This window comes from Salvelinus alpinus, chromosome 5, assembly GCF_045679555.1.
Source record: "Salvelinus alpinus chromosome 5, SLU_Salpinus.1, whole genome shotgun sequence".
In the NCBI taxonomy this organism is placed as follows: domain Eukaryota; kingdom Metazoa; phylum Chordata; class Actinopteri; order Salmoniformes; family Salmonidae; genus Salvelinus; species Salvelinus alpinus.
The window spans coordinates 86,524,191-86,546,187 of record NC_092090.1 but is presented as its reverse complement, the minus strand read 5'-3'; the positions used below and the strand labels follow the sequence as shown (position 1 = coordinate 86,546,187).

The 21,997-nt window shown below is 42.2% G+C and overlaps 1 protein-coding gene across 2 annotated transcripts in view; it reads left to right on the top strand.

Moving 5' to 3' along the window:
- Positions 1-21,997, top strand: part of fibcd1a (fibrinogen C domain containing 1a) — a 111,376-nt gene that overhangs the window by 20,355 nt on the left and 69,024 nt on the right. For both annotated transcript variants that reach the window (XM_071404013.1, XM_071404011.1), the window contains 3 exons: positions 4,611-5,096; positions 18,982-19,141; positions 19,581-19,717. In XM_071404013.1, the coding sequence (XP_071260114.1) occupies positions 4,611-5,096; positions 18,982-19,141; positions 19,581-19,717 (783 nt within the window). The remainder of the gene's footprint in view (positions 1-4,610; positions 5,097-18,981; positions 19,142-19,580; positions 19,718-21,997) is intronic.

Genomic DNA, 21,997 nt, shown 5'->3' with positions numbered 1-21,997 from the left:
CTCCCATAGTATTGATCCCATACATACAGTACCAGTCAAACGTTTGGAAACACCTACTCATTTCAGGGTTTTTCTACATTGTAGAATAAAAGTGAAGATATCAAAACTATGAAATAACACATATGGAATCATGTAATAACCAAAAAAGTGTTAAACAAATCTAGATTTTAGATTCTTCAAAGTAGCCAACCTTTGACTTGATAACAGTTTTGTACACTCTTAGCATTCTCTCAACCAGCTTCATGCGGTAGTCACCTGGACATCGTTTAAATTAACAGGTGTACCTTGTTAAAAGTTCATTTGTGGAATTTCTTTCCTTCTTAATGCGTTTGAGCTAATCAGTTGTGTTGTGACAAGGTAGGGGTGGTAAACAGAAGACAGCCCTATTTGGTAAAAGACCAAGTCCATATTATGTCAAGAACAGCTCAAATAAACAAAGAAAAACGACAGTCCATCATTACTTTAAGACATGAAGGTCAGTCAATCTGGAAAATTTCAATAACTTTGAAAGTTTCTTCAAGTACAGTTGCAAAAACCATCAAGCGCTATGATGAAACTGGCTCTTATGATGACCGCCATGACCCGGAGTTACCTCTGCTGCAGAGGATAAGTTCATTAGCGTTACCAGCATCAGAAATAGCCCAAATAAATGCATCACAGTGTTCAAGGAACAGACACATCTCAACATGAACTGTTCAGAGGCAACTGTGTGAATCAGGCCTTCATGATCAAATTGCTGCAAATAATCAATTTTTGGTTCCAACCGCTGTTGCAACACCACTTCCAGCAGCATCTGGTCTCCCATCCAGGGACTGACCAGGACCAACCCGGCTTAGCTTCAGAAGCAAGCCAGCAGTGGGATGCAAGGTGCTATGCTGCTGTATTTTGCAGCGACATGCCATCCCATCTGGTTTGCAGGCTGTGTAAGGGATATTTGACCAAAAAGGAGAGGGATGGAATGCTGCATCAGATGACCTGGCCTCCACAGTCATTTTACCTCAACCCAATTGAGATGGTTTGGGATGAGTTGGACTGCAGAGTGAAGGAAAAGCAGCCAACAAATGCTTAGCATATGTGGGAACTCCTTCAATACTGTTGGGAAATCATTCCAGGTAAAGCTGGTTGAGAGATTGCCAAGAGTGTGCAAAGCTGTCATCAAGGCAAAGGGTGGCTACTTTGAAGAATCTCAAATTTAAAATATATTTAGATTTGTTTAACACTTTTTTGGTTACTACATGATTCCATGTGTGTTATTTCATAGTTGTGATGTGTTCACTAATTATTCTACAATGTAGAAAATAGTAAAAATAAAGAAAAACCCTTTAATGAGTTGGTGTGTCCAAACTTTTGACTGGTACTGTATATGACAATAATCTTATGACATGACATAGTTCTAATATTTTTGCTAGTCTCTGTATTCTCATCTGTCCTTAATTCTAAGACTTATTTGAGGTGTAAAAAAATGACAGTAAAACCCACCACAATATTTACACACAAAAAACACAGGTCCTCCTCAAAATGTCCCTTCCTTTGAGGTTAGGCTCAATTCCATTGTGAGTACCTGACGCTTCGCCTTTCACAGTCCAAAGAAGTGATCAGTAGTGCTGTCACCCCCTGTCTCCTGTGTGAGTCAGTAGCAGTGACCTCCCCTAGTCCTGAGGTGTTCAGTGTCACTGCCTGTCTGGGCCCTGTCTGGCTACACTAGGTGAAACAGGAGAGAGGAGAGGAATGAAAAGGAGAGGTGAGGCGGAGTAGAGATAGAAGAAAGGATAGGTGGATGGATGGAGGAGAGGAATAAGGGGGGCTCATTGTGTTCGACAGCTCACTGCTGGTGCAGCCCATGCCTGTTCTCCCAGTGAGCTTTTCTCTCTGCTGCATGGACGTATAAAAGCTGTTCTCAAATATTGTCTGTGCTCGGCAGAGTGTGCTTTTTCAATCCCAACCTCGGTGCCAAACAGGGCCAGAGGTGGCAGAGATGCCAAGATATGAGCGGCAGCTTTGACGTTGTCGTGTGCCGTGGAGACTAGCAGTGGTACAGCATCAGGACCCTCTCACTCTCTCTGAATGCTGGGCAGACTTGTCTTGCTTTGACGATTCAAGGGCACCACGGCAGAATCGGATATGAGAGGTGACTACTTGCCTCGCTTTCAAATGCCTGTGGAGGAGAGTGCACACAAAGAGATTGATGAGACACACACACACACACACACTCACACACCTCTTATGTGGCTGCTTTGGTGTTGTGTGAAAGGCTGATAATTCTTGCAGACAGGCGGCATTGTTGCTTTGGTGTAACAAATTGATCGGGGACTCTTCCTCTTGTGCAGCATGGCGCAGTAAGCTGGGATCCTTTGTGAACATTAATTGTCTTTAAAATAAATATGACAATGCCTGCAGAGGATGCTGTGGAGGATAGTAAGTAGCTCCACACTCTGTGGAGGGGCCAGGCCAGGCCTTGTTGCTCCACTGCAGCAGTGGCACTAATTCAATGACTGGCTGTATTTCCCATTTCCTCTCTGATGCCGTGCCCAGCGGGCAAAACCGGCAGCAATGATGTAATTCTGACGTCTTTTATGACGTCATGGTCAGGTTGAATGTAAACTGATGAAATTAAAAACACATTCTTAACTGGTAGCAATCTGGTTATCAGATAACAACCGACATCCTTCCCAGATCGTCTTATTTTTTTCATGATTGACATCGTTACCTGGTTTTAATCCCGTCATTTTACGGCTCTGCAACCAGAAAACCAATTTACAACCACAAAATGACGTCATTATGACATCCCATGCCAAATGTTGTGAGCTGGGTAACTTTATATAGTACATGCATTACTAGGAGGCAGTATATACTGTAGGAGGGAGCAGACATTAATGCCATGCTCTTGGTAATGCAGTAGTGACAGAGCATGTACAGATGTAGGATCTTAATTTGATCACCTTTTTGTTGATGAGAATTTTCCTGCACTACAGGAAATGCAAACTTGTGGTGTAACTGAGTTTTAAAAAGGCTTGTCAAGTTTCTAATTTCTATTTTGGCATTTCAGGCTTGATCTGAAATATGGTCCCGTGTGGCTCAGTTGGTAGAGCATGGCGCTTGCAACGCCAGGGTTGTGGGTTCATTCCCCACGGGGGGACCAGGATGAATATGTATGAACTTTCCAATTTGTAAGTCGCTCTGGATAAGAGTGTCTGCTAAATGACTTAAATGTAAATCTGCCCTTATAAAAAGGTATCAACCCCTATTAAAATGTCCATTAATTATAATCCACATATTCATTCATATTTCCTTTTGCTGCAAGATTATTTTCCTGCTGTAAAAAACTTGCTCAAATTAAGATCCTACATCTGTAGGCCCCACTCACAAATACAATGCTACTGTATGTCCACTCACTGCAGTAGTGCTGTAGCTGTCAGTATGTAGTGTTTGTAAGAGAATACACAAGGAAAATGCATGAAAACATCGCTCTGGGATCACATGAGGGAGCAGTCTCTCCTATCAAGTAGAAGCAAATTTAAATGGGATTTGAAAAACAGCAGGAGGGGAACGCTTTTTCCTTGAAAAATAAACTATAAAGCAAGGCATTCAACATGGCAGTGACAGGGGTTCCTGAGCTGTAGTCTTTGCCCCTCGTATCACTTAATTTTTAATTTCACTTATGTCATGATCACGGAAACCCTATTGTAGTTCTTATTTATTTTCATATTCTATGACAATGGATGTCAATTTATGTTTAGTATATTTAAAAATGTCAGAATTGTCTGTGTGTAAGGATTGTGAGGTTATGTGTCTAGTGGTTAGAGGGCTTTTCTATGAGTATGTGGGTAACAATCTGATTCGTTGAGACAAGGTTGGATCCTAAAGAATGTTTGCACATCTCAATCAACATTTATTCACAAGTTGAAAGGGAAATCATGTACAGTATTTCAGACAATCTATCAAAATGACATTATACAGCACATTTTGTCACAACCTACTGTCAATCTGTGCATTCTATAAGCAGTGGTTTTACTATTTCTCACATTTTGAAGGCCATACCTGAGATATGTTATTTGTAATTTATAAATCACATATTGATGTCTATGTAATGTATGCACGAAAGTTTGAGTATGTTACACACACTTATCTCATACTAATATTCAGCCTAAGAATCTATCTAGGTACTGTTCCTTCACTGGTGTGTTCTATTCTGGATGCTCATTAGAACCCTTTATAAGGCGTGTATAGATATCAGTATTTAGCCAACCATACTACAAAAGGTTAATAGAATAGAATTACTTTATTTTTCCAGAATGAACTTCAGTTGTGGCAAGTAGAATAAGATAAAGAAACATATAAACAGCAACATTTACACATGACCAATACAAATGCTGCCACACCAATTTATTCTAATTTAAGAGCTGTGCTATGCAAAATAAAAATAAGTCAGACAATTACATTTTTATTTTAAAAATCGAACTTATAAATGTATAAATTATTTGTGAAGAATCTATGTAGTTCTTATGAAGCCTTGATGGATGCTCTATAAAGCCAGTATAAGTTGTTTATTTAAAGTGGGACCTAATCTAATGCTATTCTCTCCTCTCTGGGTCTCTCTCCTTTCTCCCTAGAGGATGGGCTGTAGCTACTTCCTGTGCACCATCATGCTCTTCGTGGCCGTCCTCCTGGCCGTCACGGCAACGGGTACCATCCTCTTCATGAACCACTACCAAGCCCCGCCCCCCGGCACTAACAACGGCCCCCCACTCATCTCCACCAACCAGGATGAGGGCAACGCCCTGGTGACGGTCGAGCGGGGCGACGGCTCACGCATCAACATTTTCATCGACCCCAACTGCCCCGACTACAACAACAACTTCCTGCGGCTGGAGGGTGTGCAGACTTCGCTGCTCCACTCGCTGACCGACCACGACACAAGCCTAAAGTCAGTGAAGGGCCAGGACCGAGCCTTGCTGGTGAAGTTGGCTGAGGAGGTGGCCAAGCTCTCGGCCCACGCCAGCCAGCTCAGGTTGGAGTACGAATCTCTGAGGCGAGGCCAGGGGAACCTGGGACAAGAGCTCAACACTCTGCAAACGGAGCAAGGCCGACTTATCCAGGTACTCCCACCTTCCCTCAACGCCCCATAGGCCCCAAAGCCCCATTCCTCATCTGACCCCGGGAAAGTGGGAGTTTAATGGTTACTTTGCTTAGTGGTGTCTTTCATCCAAAGTCACTTCCACAACTGTCCCATTTTAGATTTTTCTAGCAGAGTATGTTCTTTACTCAAGTAATCCAGGTTAAGTATTGTGCTCAAGGGCATAACTGCACTATTCTCCACCTGACATTTAGGCCACCAACCTTCTGGTCAACCTTCTGCTAGTTACCATTCACTGCTTGCCTCTACTGCTGCATATGCTCATGAAACTCATACACTCTTGGAAAAAAGGGTTCCAAAAGGGTTCTTCCTCTGTCCTCATAGGAGAATGCTTTTTGGTTCCAGGGAGCACCCTTTTGTACAACCCTTTTGGGTTCCATGTAGATCCCTCTGTAGAAAGCGTCCTACATGGAACCCAAAAGGGCTCTTCCTGCAACATTTACATTTACATTTTAGTCATTTAGCAGACGCTCTTATCCAGAGCGACTTACTGAGTGCATACATTTTATTACATTTTTACATACTGAGACAAGGATATCCCTACCGGCCAAACCCTCCCTAACCCGGACGACGCTATGCCAATTGTGCGTCGCCCCACGGATCTCCCGGTTGCGGCCGGCTGCGACAGAGCCTGGGCGTGAACCCAGCCCAGCCTGGGCGCGAACCCAGAGACTCTGGTTGAGCAGCTAGCACTGCGATGCAGTGCCCTAGACCACTGCGCCACCCGGGAGACAGCCAAAAGGGTTCTTCCTGGAACCAAAAGGGCTCTTCCTGGAACCAAAAGGGTTCTTCCTGGAACCAAAAGGGTTCTTCCTGCAACCAAAAGGGCTCTTCCTGGAACCAAAAGGGTTCTTCCTGCAACCAAAAGGGCTCTTCCTGGAACCAAAAGGGTTCTTCCTGGAACCAAAAGGGTTCTTCCTGGAACCAAAAGGGCTCTTCCTGGAACCAAAAGGGTTCTTCCTGGAACCAAAAGGGTTCTTCCTGCAACCAAAAAAAGTGTTTTCAAAGGGTTCTCCTATGGGGACAGCCGAAGAACCATTTAGGTTCTAGATAGATACAGTGCATTCGGACCTCTTCACTTTTGCCACATTTTGTTAGGTTACAGCCTTATTTTAAAATGTTTTGAATGAAAACAATTCCTCATCAATCTACACACAAAACTCCATAATGACAGAGCAAAAACTGTTTTTTACAGTAGAAACTTTTGCAAATGAACATAAATACCTTATTTACATAAGCATCCAGATCCTTTGCTGAGACTAGACATTGAGCTCAGGTGCATCTTGTTTCCATTGATTATCCTTGAGATGTTTCCAGAACTTGATTGGAGTCCACCTGTGGTAAATTCAATTGGATGAATATTATTTGGAAAGGCACACACCTGTCTATATAAGGTCAAAGGAATTGTCCGTAGAGCTCCGAGACAGGATTGTGTCGAGGCACAAATCTGGGGAAAAGTACCAAAAAATGTCTGCAGCATTGAAGGTCCCCAAGAACACAGTGGCCTCCATCATTCATAAATGGAAGTTTGGAACCACCAAGACTCTTCTTAGAGCTGGCCGCCCAGCTAAACTGAGAAAGGCCTTGGTCAGGGAGGTGACCAAGAACCTGACGGTCACTCTGACAGAGCTCCAGAGTTCCTCTGTGGAGATGGGGGAACCTTCCAGAAGGACAACCATCTCTGCAGCACTTCACCAATCAGGCCTTTATAGTAGAGTGGCCAGACAGAAGCCACTCCTCAGTAAAAGGCACATGACTTGGAGTTTGCCAAAAGGCACCTGAAGGACTCTGACCACGATAAACAAGATTCTCTGGTCTGATGAAACTAAGATTGAACTCTTTGGCCTGAATCCCAAGCATCACTTGGTCAATACCATCCCTACGGTGAAGCATGGTGGTGGCAGCATCATGCTGTAGGGATGTTTTTCAGCGGCAGGGACTGGGAGATTAGTCAGGATCAAGGAAAAGATGAATGGAGCAAAGAACAGAGATATTCTTGATGAAAACCTGCTCCAAAGCGCTCAGAACCTCAGACTGGGGCGAAGCTTCACCTTCCAACAGGACAACAACCCAAAGCACACAGCCAAGACAATGCAGGAGTGGCTTCGGGGCAAGTCTCTGAATGGCCTTCAGCGGCCCAGCCAGAGCCCGGACTTGAACCCGATCGAGGATCTGCAGAGAAGAATGGGAGAAACTCCGCAAACACAGGTCTGCCAAGCTTGTAGCGTTATACCCAAGAAGACTTTAGGCTGTAATCGCTGCCAAAGGTGCTTCAACAAAGTACTGAGTAAAGGGTCTGAATACTTATGTAAATGTGATATTTCAGTTTTTGCTTTGTCATTGTGGGGTATTGTGTGTAGATTGATGACACATTTATTTTTTAAATCCATTTTAGAATAAGGCTGTTGTAATGAACACGATGGGAGACAGAGAGCTGGTTTCAAGCGCAGGGCGCATTTGTAAAGGACCACTGGAGGAGGCAGGTAGCTGGGTCCAGGGGCAGGCAAAAGGTCATACACAGGGGGTCCAAAAAGGCAACAGTACACGTAGGGAAAAGGCTAGTAACGTAGTCCGGGAGATCAGGCAATAGGTTAAAGTACAGGCAGGGAATAGGCAAAAGGCGTCGTTAGTAAGGCAGGCAAAAACTATCATACACGGGAGGATTTAAATCACGTGGAAAAACAGCGCTCCGAATAGAAGTGTGTCACAATACAAACAATACCTCACAATGATGGGGTGCAAAGTGAACTAAATAGTGTGTGATAATGACATACAGGTGTGTGAACAGGTGATCAGAAATCAGGTGATTGGGATCTGGAGAGTGAGCTGCATTCAGGGGATCTATGTGTTTGAGAGTGTGAGTTGGAAAGTGGGCTGGAAAGTGAGCTGTGTTCAGGGGATCTACGTGTTTGAGAGTGTGAGTTGGAAGCAGACGTTACAGCTGTAACATAACGAAATGTGGAAAAAGTCAAGGGTTCTGAATACTTTCCGAATGCACTGTATTTACTCTTTACAGGTTTTTGGTTTGAATAATAGCCTGAAAGTTTAAAAACCATGAAAAACAGCCCCAGACCATTATTCTTCCTCCACCAAACTTTACAGTTGGCACTATGCATTGGGGCAGGTAGCGTTCTACTGGCATCCGCCAAACCCAGATTTGTCCGTTGACTGCCAGATGGTGAAACATGATTCATACCACTTTACGGCTGAGCCGTTGTTGCTCCCAGACATTTCCTCTTCAGAATAAAAGCACTTACAGTTGATCGGGGCAGCTCTAGCAGGGCAGAAATTCGACGAACTGACTTGTTGGAAAGGTGGCATCCTATGATGGTGCCAAATTGAAAGTCACTGAGCTCTTCAGTAAGGTCATTCTACTGCCATTGTTTGTCTATGGAGATTGCATGGCTGTGTGCTCGATTTCATACACCTGTCAGAAACGGGTGTGGCTGAAATAGCCGAATCAACTCATTCGAAGGGGTGTCCACATACTTTTGTATATACAGTACTAGTCAAAAGTTTGGACACCTACTCATTCAAGGGTTTTCTTTATTTTTACTGTTTTCTACATTGTAAAATAATAGTGAAGACATCAAAACTATGAAGTAACTATGAAATAACACTTGCAGTAACCAAAAAGGTGTTAAACATATATTTTATATTTGTGATTCTTCAAAGTAGCCACCCTTTGCCTTGATGAAAGCTTTGCACACTCTTGGTATTCTCTCAACCAGCTTCATGAGGTATTCACCTGGAATTCAATTAGCAGGCGTGCCTTGTTAGAAGTTAATTTGTGGAATTTCTTTCCTTCTGAATGCATTTGAGCCAGTCAGTTGTGTTGTGACAAGGTAAGGGTGGTATACAGAAGATAGCCCTATTTGGTAAAATACCAAGTCCATATTATGTCAAGAACAGCTCAAATAAGCAAAGAGAAACGACAGTCCACCATTACTTTAAGACATGAAGGTCAGTCAATAGGGAAACATCAAGAACTTTGAAAGTTTCTTCAAGTGCAGTCACAAAAACCATCAAGCGCTATGATGAAACTGGCTCTCATGAGGATTGCCACAGGAAAGGAAGACCCAGAGTTACCTCTGCTGCAGAGGTTAAGTTCATTAGCATTACCAGACTCATAAATTGTAGCCCAAATAAATGCTTAACAGAGTTCAATAACAGACTGTCACGTAGAGTAGGCCAGAAGGCTAAACTGGAAAACCTAACTTCTATCAAAATAAAAAGATGGCGGAGCCGCAAAAGTTCTTCTGTGCAAAGGTGTTTATTTACAAGGTGATTCCGGAACAAAAACAACAGTACTGCCATCAAACGTCTACCTTATGGGACAGCTTAAAAACAATGCTGCCCCATCCGCAGCTCGATTCAAAATGCCTCTTCATGAACTGAAAGAGAGGCTCCTTTTGTAGGGCTAGCCCCTCCCCTCAGAACAATTAACACTAATTAATTAAGCAATTAACTATACAAACCTACATTTTCCATGAACTAAACATACTAAAGGATATACATTGCAACACAGTTTTAAACAATATCACAACATAACATTTACAACATTACATCACTACTGACAGTATCTTTCAATATGCCCATATGCCCATTTAGATTAATGAGCCATTTGGGACAGGCACTATAAAGTCAGCCCAATCCCTTAGCTCGGGTCCTTTTCCAGCATACCCGGAAGCTACAGAGATGGAGAGAGAGAGGAACAGAACGAACAAACAAAGCGCTCATCCACAACATTGATAAGTATAATAAATATTGCATATCTTAAATATGAACACTGACAAGTGTGAAATGTATGTACTAAGACAGAAGTTAATTTGTGTGTCGACCCACATTGTTAACTTATCTTATAACGGAGCAGGGAGGAGTGATGAATGTGTGCGTGCGTTAAAGAACCAAATGCTGCCCGCGGCCAGTGACGGACTTCTACGTCACATTACCTTCCTCCTCTCCTGAAGCAACCAGGTTCGGGAGCCTTGATAGGTAGTCTGCCGTGACGTTTTCATTTCCTGCCTTGTGACGGACACAGAACCTGAAGGGCTGGAGCTCCAGATACCACCTGGTCACACGAGAATTCCGGTCCTTCATGGTCTGGATCCAGGTCAGTGCTCTGTGGTCCGTGTGCAGGTCAAATTCCCTCCCAAGAAGGTAGTAACGGAGGCTATCTAGGGCCCACTTTATAGCCAGGCACTCCTTCTCGATTGTAGAATACCTTGTTTCCCTGGGCAACAGCTTCCGACTCAGGTACAGCACAGGAAGCTCTTCTCCTGGCTCCCCTTGGGCCAGTACAGCTCCAATTCCCACAGCCGAAGCGTCCACCTGCACGAGAAACCGCTTCTGAAAATCAGGGGTCTCGAGAACAGGGAATGAGCACAGTCGTTTTTTCAGTATCATGAAGGCTTCCTCACACTCCTCAGTCCACTTCACAGGGTTGCTGGCCACCTTTGAAGTGAGGTTGGTCAGAGGGACAGCGATGGTCGAAAACTGCGGAATGAATCTCCGGTACCACCCTGCCAGACCTAGGAAGGACTTCACCTGTGTCTTGGTTCTGGGTTGAGGGCTGTTCCTGATGGACTCCACTTTGTCCACCTGAGGCCGAATTTCTCCCTTACCCAGCTGGTAACCCAGGTACTTTGTCTCCTGTTTCGCCCACTCACACTTCAGGAGGTTAAGCGTGAGGCCTGCATCATGGATCTTCCCCAGGACTCTGCTAAGATGCTGTATGTGCTCCTCCCAGGAGTGGCTGTAGATCACCACGTTGTCCAAGTAAGCAGCACAGTAATCGTCACAGTCCTGGAGGACCTTGTCCATCAGCCTCTGGAATGTACTAAGACAGAAGTTAATTTGTGTGTCGACCCACATTGTTAACTTATCTTATAACGGAGCAGGGAGGAGTGATGAATGTGTGCGTGCGTTAAAGAACCAAATGCTGCCCGCGGCCAGTGACGGACTTCTACGTCACACAGACACATCTCAGCATCAACTGTTCAGAGGAGACTGCTTGAATCAGACCTTCATGGTTGAATTGCTGCAAAGAAACCACTACTAAAGGACACCAATAAGAAGAGATTTGCTTTGCTTGGGCTAATAAACACGAGCAGTGGACATTAGACGGGTGGAAATATGTCCTTTGGTCTGATGAGTCCAAATTTGAGATTTTTGGTTTCAACCGCCGTGTCTTTGTGAGACGCAGAGTAGTTGAACGGATGATCTCTGCATGTGTGGTTCCCACCGTGAAGCATGGAGGAGGAGGTGTGATGGTGTGGGGGTGCTAAGCTGGTGACACTGTCAGTGATGTATTTCAAATTCAAGGCACACTTAATCTCTCTTGGGTAGGGCGCAGTATTTTCACATCCAGATGAAAAGCATGCCCAAAGTAAACTGCCTGTTACTCAGGCCCAGAAGCTAGGATATGCATATGATTAGTAGAGTTGGATAGAAAACACTCTAATGTTTCTAAAACTGTTAAAGTAATGTATGTGAGTATAACAGAACTGATATGGCAGGTAAAACCCTGAGGACAAACCATCCCAATTTTTTTTTGTTCTTCAGCCTACCACTATTTTCAATGGCTGTCACTTTTATTATAAAGGAGAAGTCCTCCCGGATTGCAGTTCCTAAGGGCTTCCACTAGATGTCAACAGTCTTTAGAAAGAGTTTCAGGCTGGTTTTTGGAATAATGAGCCAGAAATTGTAGTTTTTCTAGGTGGCTCCCATTTTGGCTGTAGTGTTTCCACGCGCGTGAATGAGAGCTTGTTCTTTGGTATTTTTCTCCGGTAAAGACAATAACGATTCTCCGTCTTAAATGTTATCGTTTATTTACGTATTAGGGTACCTAAGGTTTGATTATAAACGTTGTTTGACTTTTTTGGAAAAGTTTATTAGTAACGTTTGGGATTCATTTTGTATGCATTTTGATGGAGGGAAACTGGGTGGATTATTGACTGAAGCGCGTCAGCGAAACAGAGTTTTTATGGATATAAAGAAGGACATTATCGAACAAAAGGACCATTGTTGATGTAACTGGGACCTTTTGGAGTGCCAACAGAAGAAGATCGTCAAAGGTAAGGCATTTATTATATCGCTATTTCTGACTTTCGTGTCGCACCTGCCTGGTTGAAATATGTTTTTCATGGTTTTGTATGAGGGGCGCTGTCCTCAGATAATCGCATGGTGTGCTTTCGCCGTAAAGCCTTTTTGAAATCTGACACAGCGGCTAGATTAACAAGAAGTTAAGCTATATTTTGATGTACAGTAATCCCTCGTTTATCGCGGGGGTTACGTTCCGAAAATGACCCGCGATAAGTGAAATCCGCGAAATAGAAAACTTTTTTTTTTTTTACAATTAGCAACTATTACATGTATACAAATACAGTGACTCACGTGTAGGCCGTTTCGTCGACATTATGGGTTTAGGAGATGTTCGAAATTACAAGATAATTTGGCCAACTTAATGTAAATTTGCCAAGCTGTTTTATGTACGTACACATAACTGCACGAGACGACAAAATGATAGCACAATTCGTAGCATGTTTTGATACAAGAAGCGGGAGTGAGTTTTTAGCGAATCAGAATGCAGAGCACAATGCACCAAAAAAAAAAAAAAATGCATTATGAAAATCCGCGAAATAGCGAATCCGCGATAAGTGAACCGCGAAGTGGCGAGGGATCACTGTATTACACTTGTGATTTTATGAAAGTTAAATATTTATAATTCTGTAGTTTGAATTTCGCGCTCTGCAATTTCACCGGATGTTGGCCAGGTGGGACACAACCGTCCCACCTGCCCCCAGCATGGCTACCACAGCATTCTGCAGCGATACGCCATCCCATCTGGTTTGCGCTTAGTGGGACTATCATTTGTTTTTCAACAGGACAATGACCCAACACACCTCCAGGCTGTGTAAAGGCTTTTTGACCAATAAGGAGAGTGATGGAGTGCTGCATCAGATGACCTGGCCTCCACAATCACCCTACCTCAACCCAATTGAGATGGTTTGGGATGAGTTGGACCGCAGAGTGAAGGAAAAGCAGCCAACAAGTGCTCAGTATATGTGGGGATTCCTTCAAGACTTTTGGGAAAGCATTCCAGATGAATCTGGTTCAGAGAATGCCAAGAGTGTACAAAGCTGTCATCAAGGCAAAAGGTTAACTACTTAAAATATATTTTGATTTGTTTAACACTTTTTTCGTTCATAGTTTTGATGTCTTCACTATTATTCTACAGTGTAGAAAATAGTATAAAAATAAAATAAAAATCTTGAATGAGTAGGTGTGTCCAAGCTTTTGACTAGTACTGTATACTGTTAGTAATAGAGGACAACTTGTCCGTTCTGCTATTTTGATATGAACAGATAGTTTATTCCCATCAGCACTTATTTCAAACTCACGCATTTGATCAATCCTCAGCGTGATAAGAATGACATTTGTTTTAAATGAAATCTGCAATATCCCACTGGCAGCCTGACAGCAGGGGGAGTTAATTCTCAAGTACCCGTGTTAACATTTGTTGAAAGCACACACACACATTTAAACACACACACACCATTATCACTGTGAGTTTCTCACTAATACAAAATACACCATTGTAATCCGATTTGTCCTGGATCAGGAAGACAATAACACTGTCTGTACACATTTACCGTAACATAGTGTATATCGTTTTTTTTGTGGCCTGTTAAGTCCGACTGCTGTTGCTCGGCCATTGTAAGACTTGCTTGTCAACTCTGTGGATAGAGATGTAACCAGTGTCATTTTAAACTCTGCATCAACGTGGGTGTGTTTATTAGGGCATTCAATTGAAAACGTTTCAAAACTCTTTACAGCACAGTCCATTTTCCTCTAATGAACACGACCTACTGTATGAGTTAATGCGCAGTGGACTTTTCTTAGCACCGTTCAGATCAGTCAATTTTTATTATATTTTCTCACAAGAAAAAAAATTACACTTGAGTCCCATTAGGGAGGTGATAACCTAGAGAAGAAGCTATAGTCACATCCCAGGGGCTGCTCTGCCTCCAGCAGGCTTTAGATCTACCAGGGGACGGATACATACACTCACCGTATAGAATGTGAATATTTATTTGCTGAAGAAGGCTCAAGGTTAGGTACTTTTATCTTGTCATAAACGTGTTTCATAGTGGTTCTTTTCAGGGGGTAAAGAATAAACACACCATAAATTGTATTCATAGCACAGGGACATTTTCACTTGCGATTACTAAATTGTCTTTTCATTGGTTGAGTGAGTCTCACACACACTACATATTTTGTTTTTGTCACTATTGATTCGAGAGTGATTTGGAAGAATCTTAACTGAGGACCCAACACGTATACAGAACAGGATATCAATGATCCCTCACACACCTATCAAAAAGGGGATTATTCATGGTGAATGAGTCAGGTGAAGCTGCTGCACTATTGGCATTTATCATGCATTTTCAATGCTGTTGTTTCCCTCTCTAATCAATAGAGGAGCTTTCATCTCCTACTGAATGGTAATGGTGATATGCTAAGTATGTGTCCTCTGAGTGCCTTTGAAACCCGGATGGCAATGTAACCCTGGGAGCCTGACTCTGCACAGGAGCCCTGTCACTAATGAGGCCTGAAGACACCCTATAGCCCCCTCATTATCTCAATACACACACCACCTGCGTGGAAAATACAAAATGCTTTATACTATAGGCTACATATTGTAGGATACTGTTCATATGATACTGTAGTAGCAGAAGGAGAAATGCAAAATACAAAGCAACAAATCGTCAAGATCATTCAACAGTAACTAGAGCCTAAATTGCACCAGAGTACTGTATGTCGGGATGCAGACAATAACAGTCTTCCATAGCCCAGTTGTCAAACCTTTTAAAGGCCTATTGTGGTCAAAATTATGTTGTTCCTGTGTTTAATATCATATTGTACGACAGCTGATGAAACTAACACTGTTAAAAGTGTGAAAACATTTGGTCAGTGTTATTTCCTGATAGTTGCTGGTTGAAAATACAATCTACACAGGACCTTCTAATCAGCAGGTTTTCATGGGCAGGAGTTTGGGCTTTTCCATGGTTAATAGACCAATAACAAAGCGAGTTCCAAACAGCTGTTTTCAAATGTTCCCTCCCCACTCAGACCACACGCAGTCCTAGCAAAATTCTTGCTTGAGAAATATTTGTTGGCTAAAAGCCCCCCCCCCCCCCCCCCCCCAAAAATAGCCATTTTGAATGAAAATCTATTACAGTAGTAACCGATTGGTTACCATTCAAACGGTGACAGATTTTCATGTGAATATTCTAGAATTCGCATAAAGAAAATATGCCATTTTCACAGCAGTGGTGTGTTTCCACCAAACGGACTTGTTGTGGATAAAAGTCTGTGTGTGATAATGTATTACACACAAAGTAAACTTTTTCGCTTATGTTTTCATTTCCAGAATAAAAATCTAAAGTTCAATGTGTTTCCATCGCATTTTCAGCTCTGCCGATAGTTTTGTCACAAACGGTTGCATTAAATAGCAAATGTGCCTACGCTGGTCTTGGCACTTGCACTCTAGCCAACAGCTCACAGATACAGTGCAGGTAGGCTACTGTACATTATGAGATTATAATGGGTAAGATCGAGAATTTTTATTTGTCGAACGGCAGTCAAGCTTCAATCATAATGTCACCAGAAGAAGATCCTCAAAATGTATTGGAAAGGAGCATCAAGCTCATCACCGGGCACACTCACCACCCTGTGAAGTTCATCATAACTTATTTAATCTGTAGCCTAATAAACTGCATGGTTTCCCAAGTCATAGTGGGAGAACCACACACCATATTATCATGTGACTCCAAGTTTACTTCGATATGATGGTTATTATATCAATTTTTGCACATAAAGGCGTTTCCACCACCAGTTCTCACATAATTAACTTTACAGACACAAAAAGATCCCACCATGTCAAACGAACAAATTATCTGTGGGCATTTACAAAATTGTACCAAAACTACTTGTTTCCATCATAGCTGTTGTGATTTTTTGGAAACATGGTTAATGATATAAAACGGCTGCATTGTCTATCTCCTCTCATACCTCATACCTCTCTACTCACTCTACTTCTGTAATATTGGATACAACTACAAAATGGAAAAAGAGACTTTTCTAACCTACTGTCTTTTCTACCCTTTATCAGGGGGAATCAAAACAGCTACGTAGGTCATAATTAAGCAATAATATGTTAGAGACCATGTGTTGAGACATTTTTATCATGGCTGTGACGTGGTCATAACAATGAGATGAAACCAATCTATTATGACCCGTCTATGGAAATATGAGACTCTTACATGTTGGTTGTTTTGTTCTAAGACGCCCACTAGCCTCACAAGACACGTCTGAAGGTAGCCAAGTACCAGTAAAAAAAAATTAAGGGAAGTATTTCGTTTATGGAAGTACTATAGTTTAGTGCCTAAAAAAAGGGGTTAGATTTAAAAATATATATATAATTTCCTGATCTTCAGATATAGGACAAACACTTCAAAACAAACTACCTTTTGATTTATTTTGACAGTTTTATCTGTTTCTCCATGTATGAATCTGTTATTCAATGTGTTTCTATGGGCTATTAGCACTAAGGACAAATTCTATGTTTCATCAAATAAATGTTATATATATATATATATTATAACTAAAGGGGTCCTAAAATTCCAAATCAAATATCTAAATGATCCTTGGTATGAACATCTCAAAACAATTCCATATGTTAGCTTAGTCGAACTTTGTAGGTTGCTATGGCAAGCAAAAATGGTATCATAAGGAGTGTGAGGTATAGGGGCTGTGAAACTAGCTTTGCGGTCCTTTCTAGCTCAGTTGATAGAGCATGGCACTTATAACACCAGGGTAGTGGGTTTGATTCCATCCATATGTAAAATGTATGCACGCATGACTTTAAGTCGCTTTTCAATAAAAGTCGCATATATTATTAGCAGGGCATCATTTGTAAACAGTTGTGGTAGAAGTGGATGGTTCCAGAGTCTGGTCTAGTGGTACAGTAGTGCTGCTGACTTTAGACCATATCCCCCAGGAATTCTAAACCTATTTGAGCCCTTCCTATCTAACTACCCCCTCTGCATCTGTCTTCTTATCTCCTTTCTACCACGCTGTCCTAAATAATGGAATACCAAAGGGAATTGGAATTTCGATCTCCTTAAAAAAAGGAATAGAGGTGGTGCTGTAGTAGTTCACTACCTGCTGGGAATTCACAGTCCTGCAAGAGCTCTGCTGCATATCGTCACTTTATTATCAAAGTAACCTCATTAGAACGACCACTACAGGCGATAGATACCCAGTCCGTCGCTACAGTGCTACATTCCATCAGGGCCGGGGTGATTATAGCCTCTGTTACAGAAACAACCGTCTCTGCCCTTTGCCGTCTCTACCCTCGCAAAGTCATAGGAATCAAGGAGGCATGACTCACCTCGATTCATCTGTCACCCGAGCCGTTAAATTAATACTGGCTGGCACTTCTCCCCCTCCCTTGTCCCTGCCCTCTTTTCAAGTGGCATCCGCTCACTGACAGCCAATCCGACTCTGCTGCACAGTCACATTTACATTCACACACCGAGTATCGGAGACCCAAAGCCTAAGCTGTAGAAACACTCTCAGACGAAATTGACATTTAAAGAGTAGAGCCGAGGCCTTCTCCCTCATACAAGGTAGCAGGTAAATGCGAGGAGTGTCGTTGTGCTTTCCAGGCAGCGCTTTCTGGGAAGCCATTTGACAGTGTTGAGAATAGTAGCCAGAGGGAGATAAGAAACACGTTTTGGAGGAAAGGAGAGAGAGGTGGGGGAATTTAGTTATTGATTTCAATGGAGAGACCTCTGGATGTGTTTTCAGTTATTAAGGGGTAATAACTGAATCTCAAAGCACAGTGTAATTTTTATATTTGGCACCCCCTTGTCATATTTATAGTTATTTTTGTTGTAGGGCACACATGATTTAAAATGATGATTGTAGGCCTACATCACGTTTTCCAAGCCGAGAGTTCGAGCAAATCATATCCTAGAGCAAAATATATCATGCCACAATTTTACAAGACAGCATATTGCCGGAAGTACACATACTGTGGAACCTCTGCTCATAGTTTTATATTCACAAAGTACAGTGTATCAAAGTACAGTATCAAACTGCTGTAGGAGTTGCTACTGTGTGAGAAGAGAGAGGGCTTTAGCAGATCAGAGAAGAGAGGAGTGGAGTGTACACCTCTTGTGGTTAGCATGCATTTTTCATACCAGCATTGTCGTTTGAGGCCCACTCGTGATTGACAGGCAAGTGTCGTTGCTACAGAAGCGTGTTAGGGAGGGGACGGGGGGGACGGACATGTGGGAGGGAATATGTGCAGAGTGTGATCATGTTTTCACCATGTGCACAGGAAGTGCGCTCCCGTCGGCTGTCATCAATGTCAACCCCGGGGCATTGTGGGTCTCCAAAGAGTTCCTATGTCACCTCTCCTTACTGTAGACTTAACCTCATACAACCATCCGGAATGTCTTGCAAGCCTACATTCTGTTTTGCTACTCAGATTCCAGTCTAGTAATTTCGAGGCTACTGTGGACTTCCTAAAACATCCTCATTCTGATGAATGAACACTCACACTCAGGGAGATCCCTTTTCTAATTACATTTACTCCCAATTGTGTGGGGTTTGCTGTTAGTCCTATGTCTGTCAAGGGAAATGTAATCTAAGTGTGTGTGTGTGTGTGTGTGTGTGTGTGTGTGTGTGTGTGTGTGTGTGTGTGTGTGTGTTTTAAGTTGTTTTTCCAACTACCGAGTGGGTGTTCAATGGGATGTTTGTGTGTTTGTTTCCAGCTGCTGTCTGAGAGCCAGATCAACATGGTGAAGGTGATGAACTCAGTGAACGATGCTCTCAACTCCATGCAGAAGGAGACAGGGAACCTGAAGAGCAAGTTCAAGGCAGACCTCCAGAGAGCACCTGTTCGCAGTGCCCGGCCCAAAGGCTGCTCCAATGGTAGGCCTATGGATGGACACCAGTGGTGGCTGGTGGAAGGAGAAAAAGGCAATGAGTGCATGGACATCTCCTAACTACACCATGTCAGCTGTAGAAATGGTTGATCCTTTGAGCTGAAGTAAACCATATGTTTGGCCAACTAGATGTATATGCCTGATAAGGCTACTGTTCACAATTTCACTAGAAGGAAAAAAGCACAGCTTCATACTGAAATATGTTCGCATACTACACCTCTGATACCCCAAATAATTTTTGTAAAAAAATTGCATTTCTATTAAGTACAGGATTTGGACATGATGAAGTGAAGCTGTCTGGACAGATTCAGACGGCTGACTATTATTAGAGAAGAAAATGTTGGAGCTCACTGGTTTCATTTAATAATTTCTATGATAAAATCCAGGATTTAAACGTTAATCTAGTGTCTATCTGATCTCGCTAGGCTCCAGACCTCGGGACTGCAGCGATATCTACGCAAGTGGTCAGCGGGAGGATGGGATCTACTCTGTCTTTCCCATGCACTACCCTGCTGGCTTCCAGGTCTTCTGTGACATGACAACGGACGGAGGAGGATGGACGGTGAGTGTCTGATCCCTGTATCAACCTGTGTCACGCCCAGCTGTTGCGTAGGAGAAACGACGATGTTTATGTATGGTCCCAACAAACCGGGAACATTCCCAGAACATTAGCTAAGATTCCCTATAAAGACGCACAATGCAAAAATGGCTCTGCCATTTCCTGGTTGCTAAAATTCTAATAGTTCCACTGTTTTCAGTTATGTGACAAAACAAGAAATTATAGTGTAGAGAATCATTGTACCATCTAAACCGCAATGAAATATATTTGATTTTCAAGATTAAGTGCTGTTCAAGTGAAATAATGTGCATGTTGTCAGCGTATGAAGTGCAAAGAAAATATGGTTGTTTTTATGATTAAACACTGTTGAAATACAATTAATATGCCTCGAATGTGAATTGCCATGAAAACATAATGGGGATGTATTCCAAACGGCTTTAAGGAATACACATTTGCATGCTGAGAATGTTGTGGTAATATTAGGTAAAACTTAATAATAGCATGTTCTTGAAATGTTCTGAGGACCTTCAAGACAAAGTCTTGGCATAAGCTTGCCTTCTAGGCAGAGTTGCAAAGACAAATACATATCTCAGACTGACTAATATGGGCAAAAGAACAGACACTGGACAGAGGAACTCTGCCTAAAAGGCCAGCATCCCGGAGTCGTCTCTTCACTGTTGCCGATGAGACTGGTGTTTTGCGTGTACTATTTAATCAAGCTGACAGTTGAGGACTTGTGAGGCGTCTCTTTCTCAAACTAGACACTCCAATGGACTTGTCCTCTTGCTCAGTTGTGCACCGCTCCTCTTTCTATTCTGGTTAGAGACAGTTTGCGCTGTTCTGTGAAGGGAGTAGTACACAGCGTTGTACGAGATCTTCAGTTTCTTGGCAATTTCTCGCATGGAATAGCCTTCATTTCTCAAAACAAGAATAGACTGACGAGTTTCAGAAGAAAGTGCTTTGTTTCTGCCCATTTTGAGCCTGTAATCGAACCCACAAATGCTGATGCTCCAGATACTCAACTAGTCTAAAGAAGGCCATTTTTATTGGTTTAATCAGAACAACAGTTTTCAGGTGTGCTAACATAATTGCAAAAGGATTTTATAATGATCAATTAGCCTTTTAAAATTATAACTTGGGTTAGCTAACACAACGTGCCATTGGAAGACAGGAGTGATGGTTGCTGATAATGGGCCTCTGTACGCCTAATTAGATATTCCATAAAAAATCTGCCGTTTCCAGCTACAATAGTAATTAAAGTAAAACATTAACAATGTAAAGTAAACAATAGTAGTAAGTAAAACATTAACAATGTCTACACTGTATTTCTGATACATTTATTTTATTTTAATGAACAAAACAATTGCTTTTCTTTCAAAAACAAGGACATTTCTAAGTGGCCCCAAACATTTGAACAGTAGTTTTTTTTGTTGCAAAAAATGTAGGGCTCAAAACAGGTGGGGCTCTCCCCCACCTGCCTTGAATGACGGGTCGCCACTGACAGTTTAGCAGTTACTCTGGTCGGCCCCAGTGTCAATAAATTAATAAAATCAAAAGCTTACCTTGACTTGGAAGAGTTCCAGTGTTGGATAGTCATAGCCTGCTCGTTAATATAGCATCCCTCTCTGTTTGAGTTGGCTAAACTATCTTTTGCTTTCAGTACTAAATTCATTATCTAAATTCATTATCTGATCCTTTGATTGGGTGGACAACATGTAATTTCATGCTGCAAGAGCTCTGATAGGTTAGAGGTTGTCCTCCGGAAGTTGTCATAATTACTGTGTAAGTCTATGGAAGGCGGTGAGAACCATAAGCCTCCTAGGTTTTGTTTTGAAGTTAATGTACCTAGAGGAGAATGGAAGCTAGCTGTCTTCTGGGTACACCATGGTGCTACCCTACAGAGTGCTGTTGAGGCTACTATAGACCTTCATTGCAAAACAGTGTGTTTTAATCAACTATTTGGTGACGTGAATATATTTAGTATAGTTTAATCTAAAAAGGATAATAATACAATTTTTATAAAAGTAGCGCACAACACACATTTAAAAGAAACAGACAAACAGACAGACAGACAGACAGACAGGCAGGCAGAGAGATGCAAGCACCAAACCAACTTTATTTGTTTCTTTTTAATTGCGTCACAGAGCAGTTAAAAGTATGGCCTTTTCTAAAAGTATTACTCACTAATTCATCAAACACATAGGAGCTTTAATAGTGGTCCACAAACTATTAGAAAAGTTCTAATTAAGTCTAACTTTCAGGGTATGTTTGGACAAATTAATT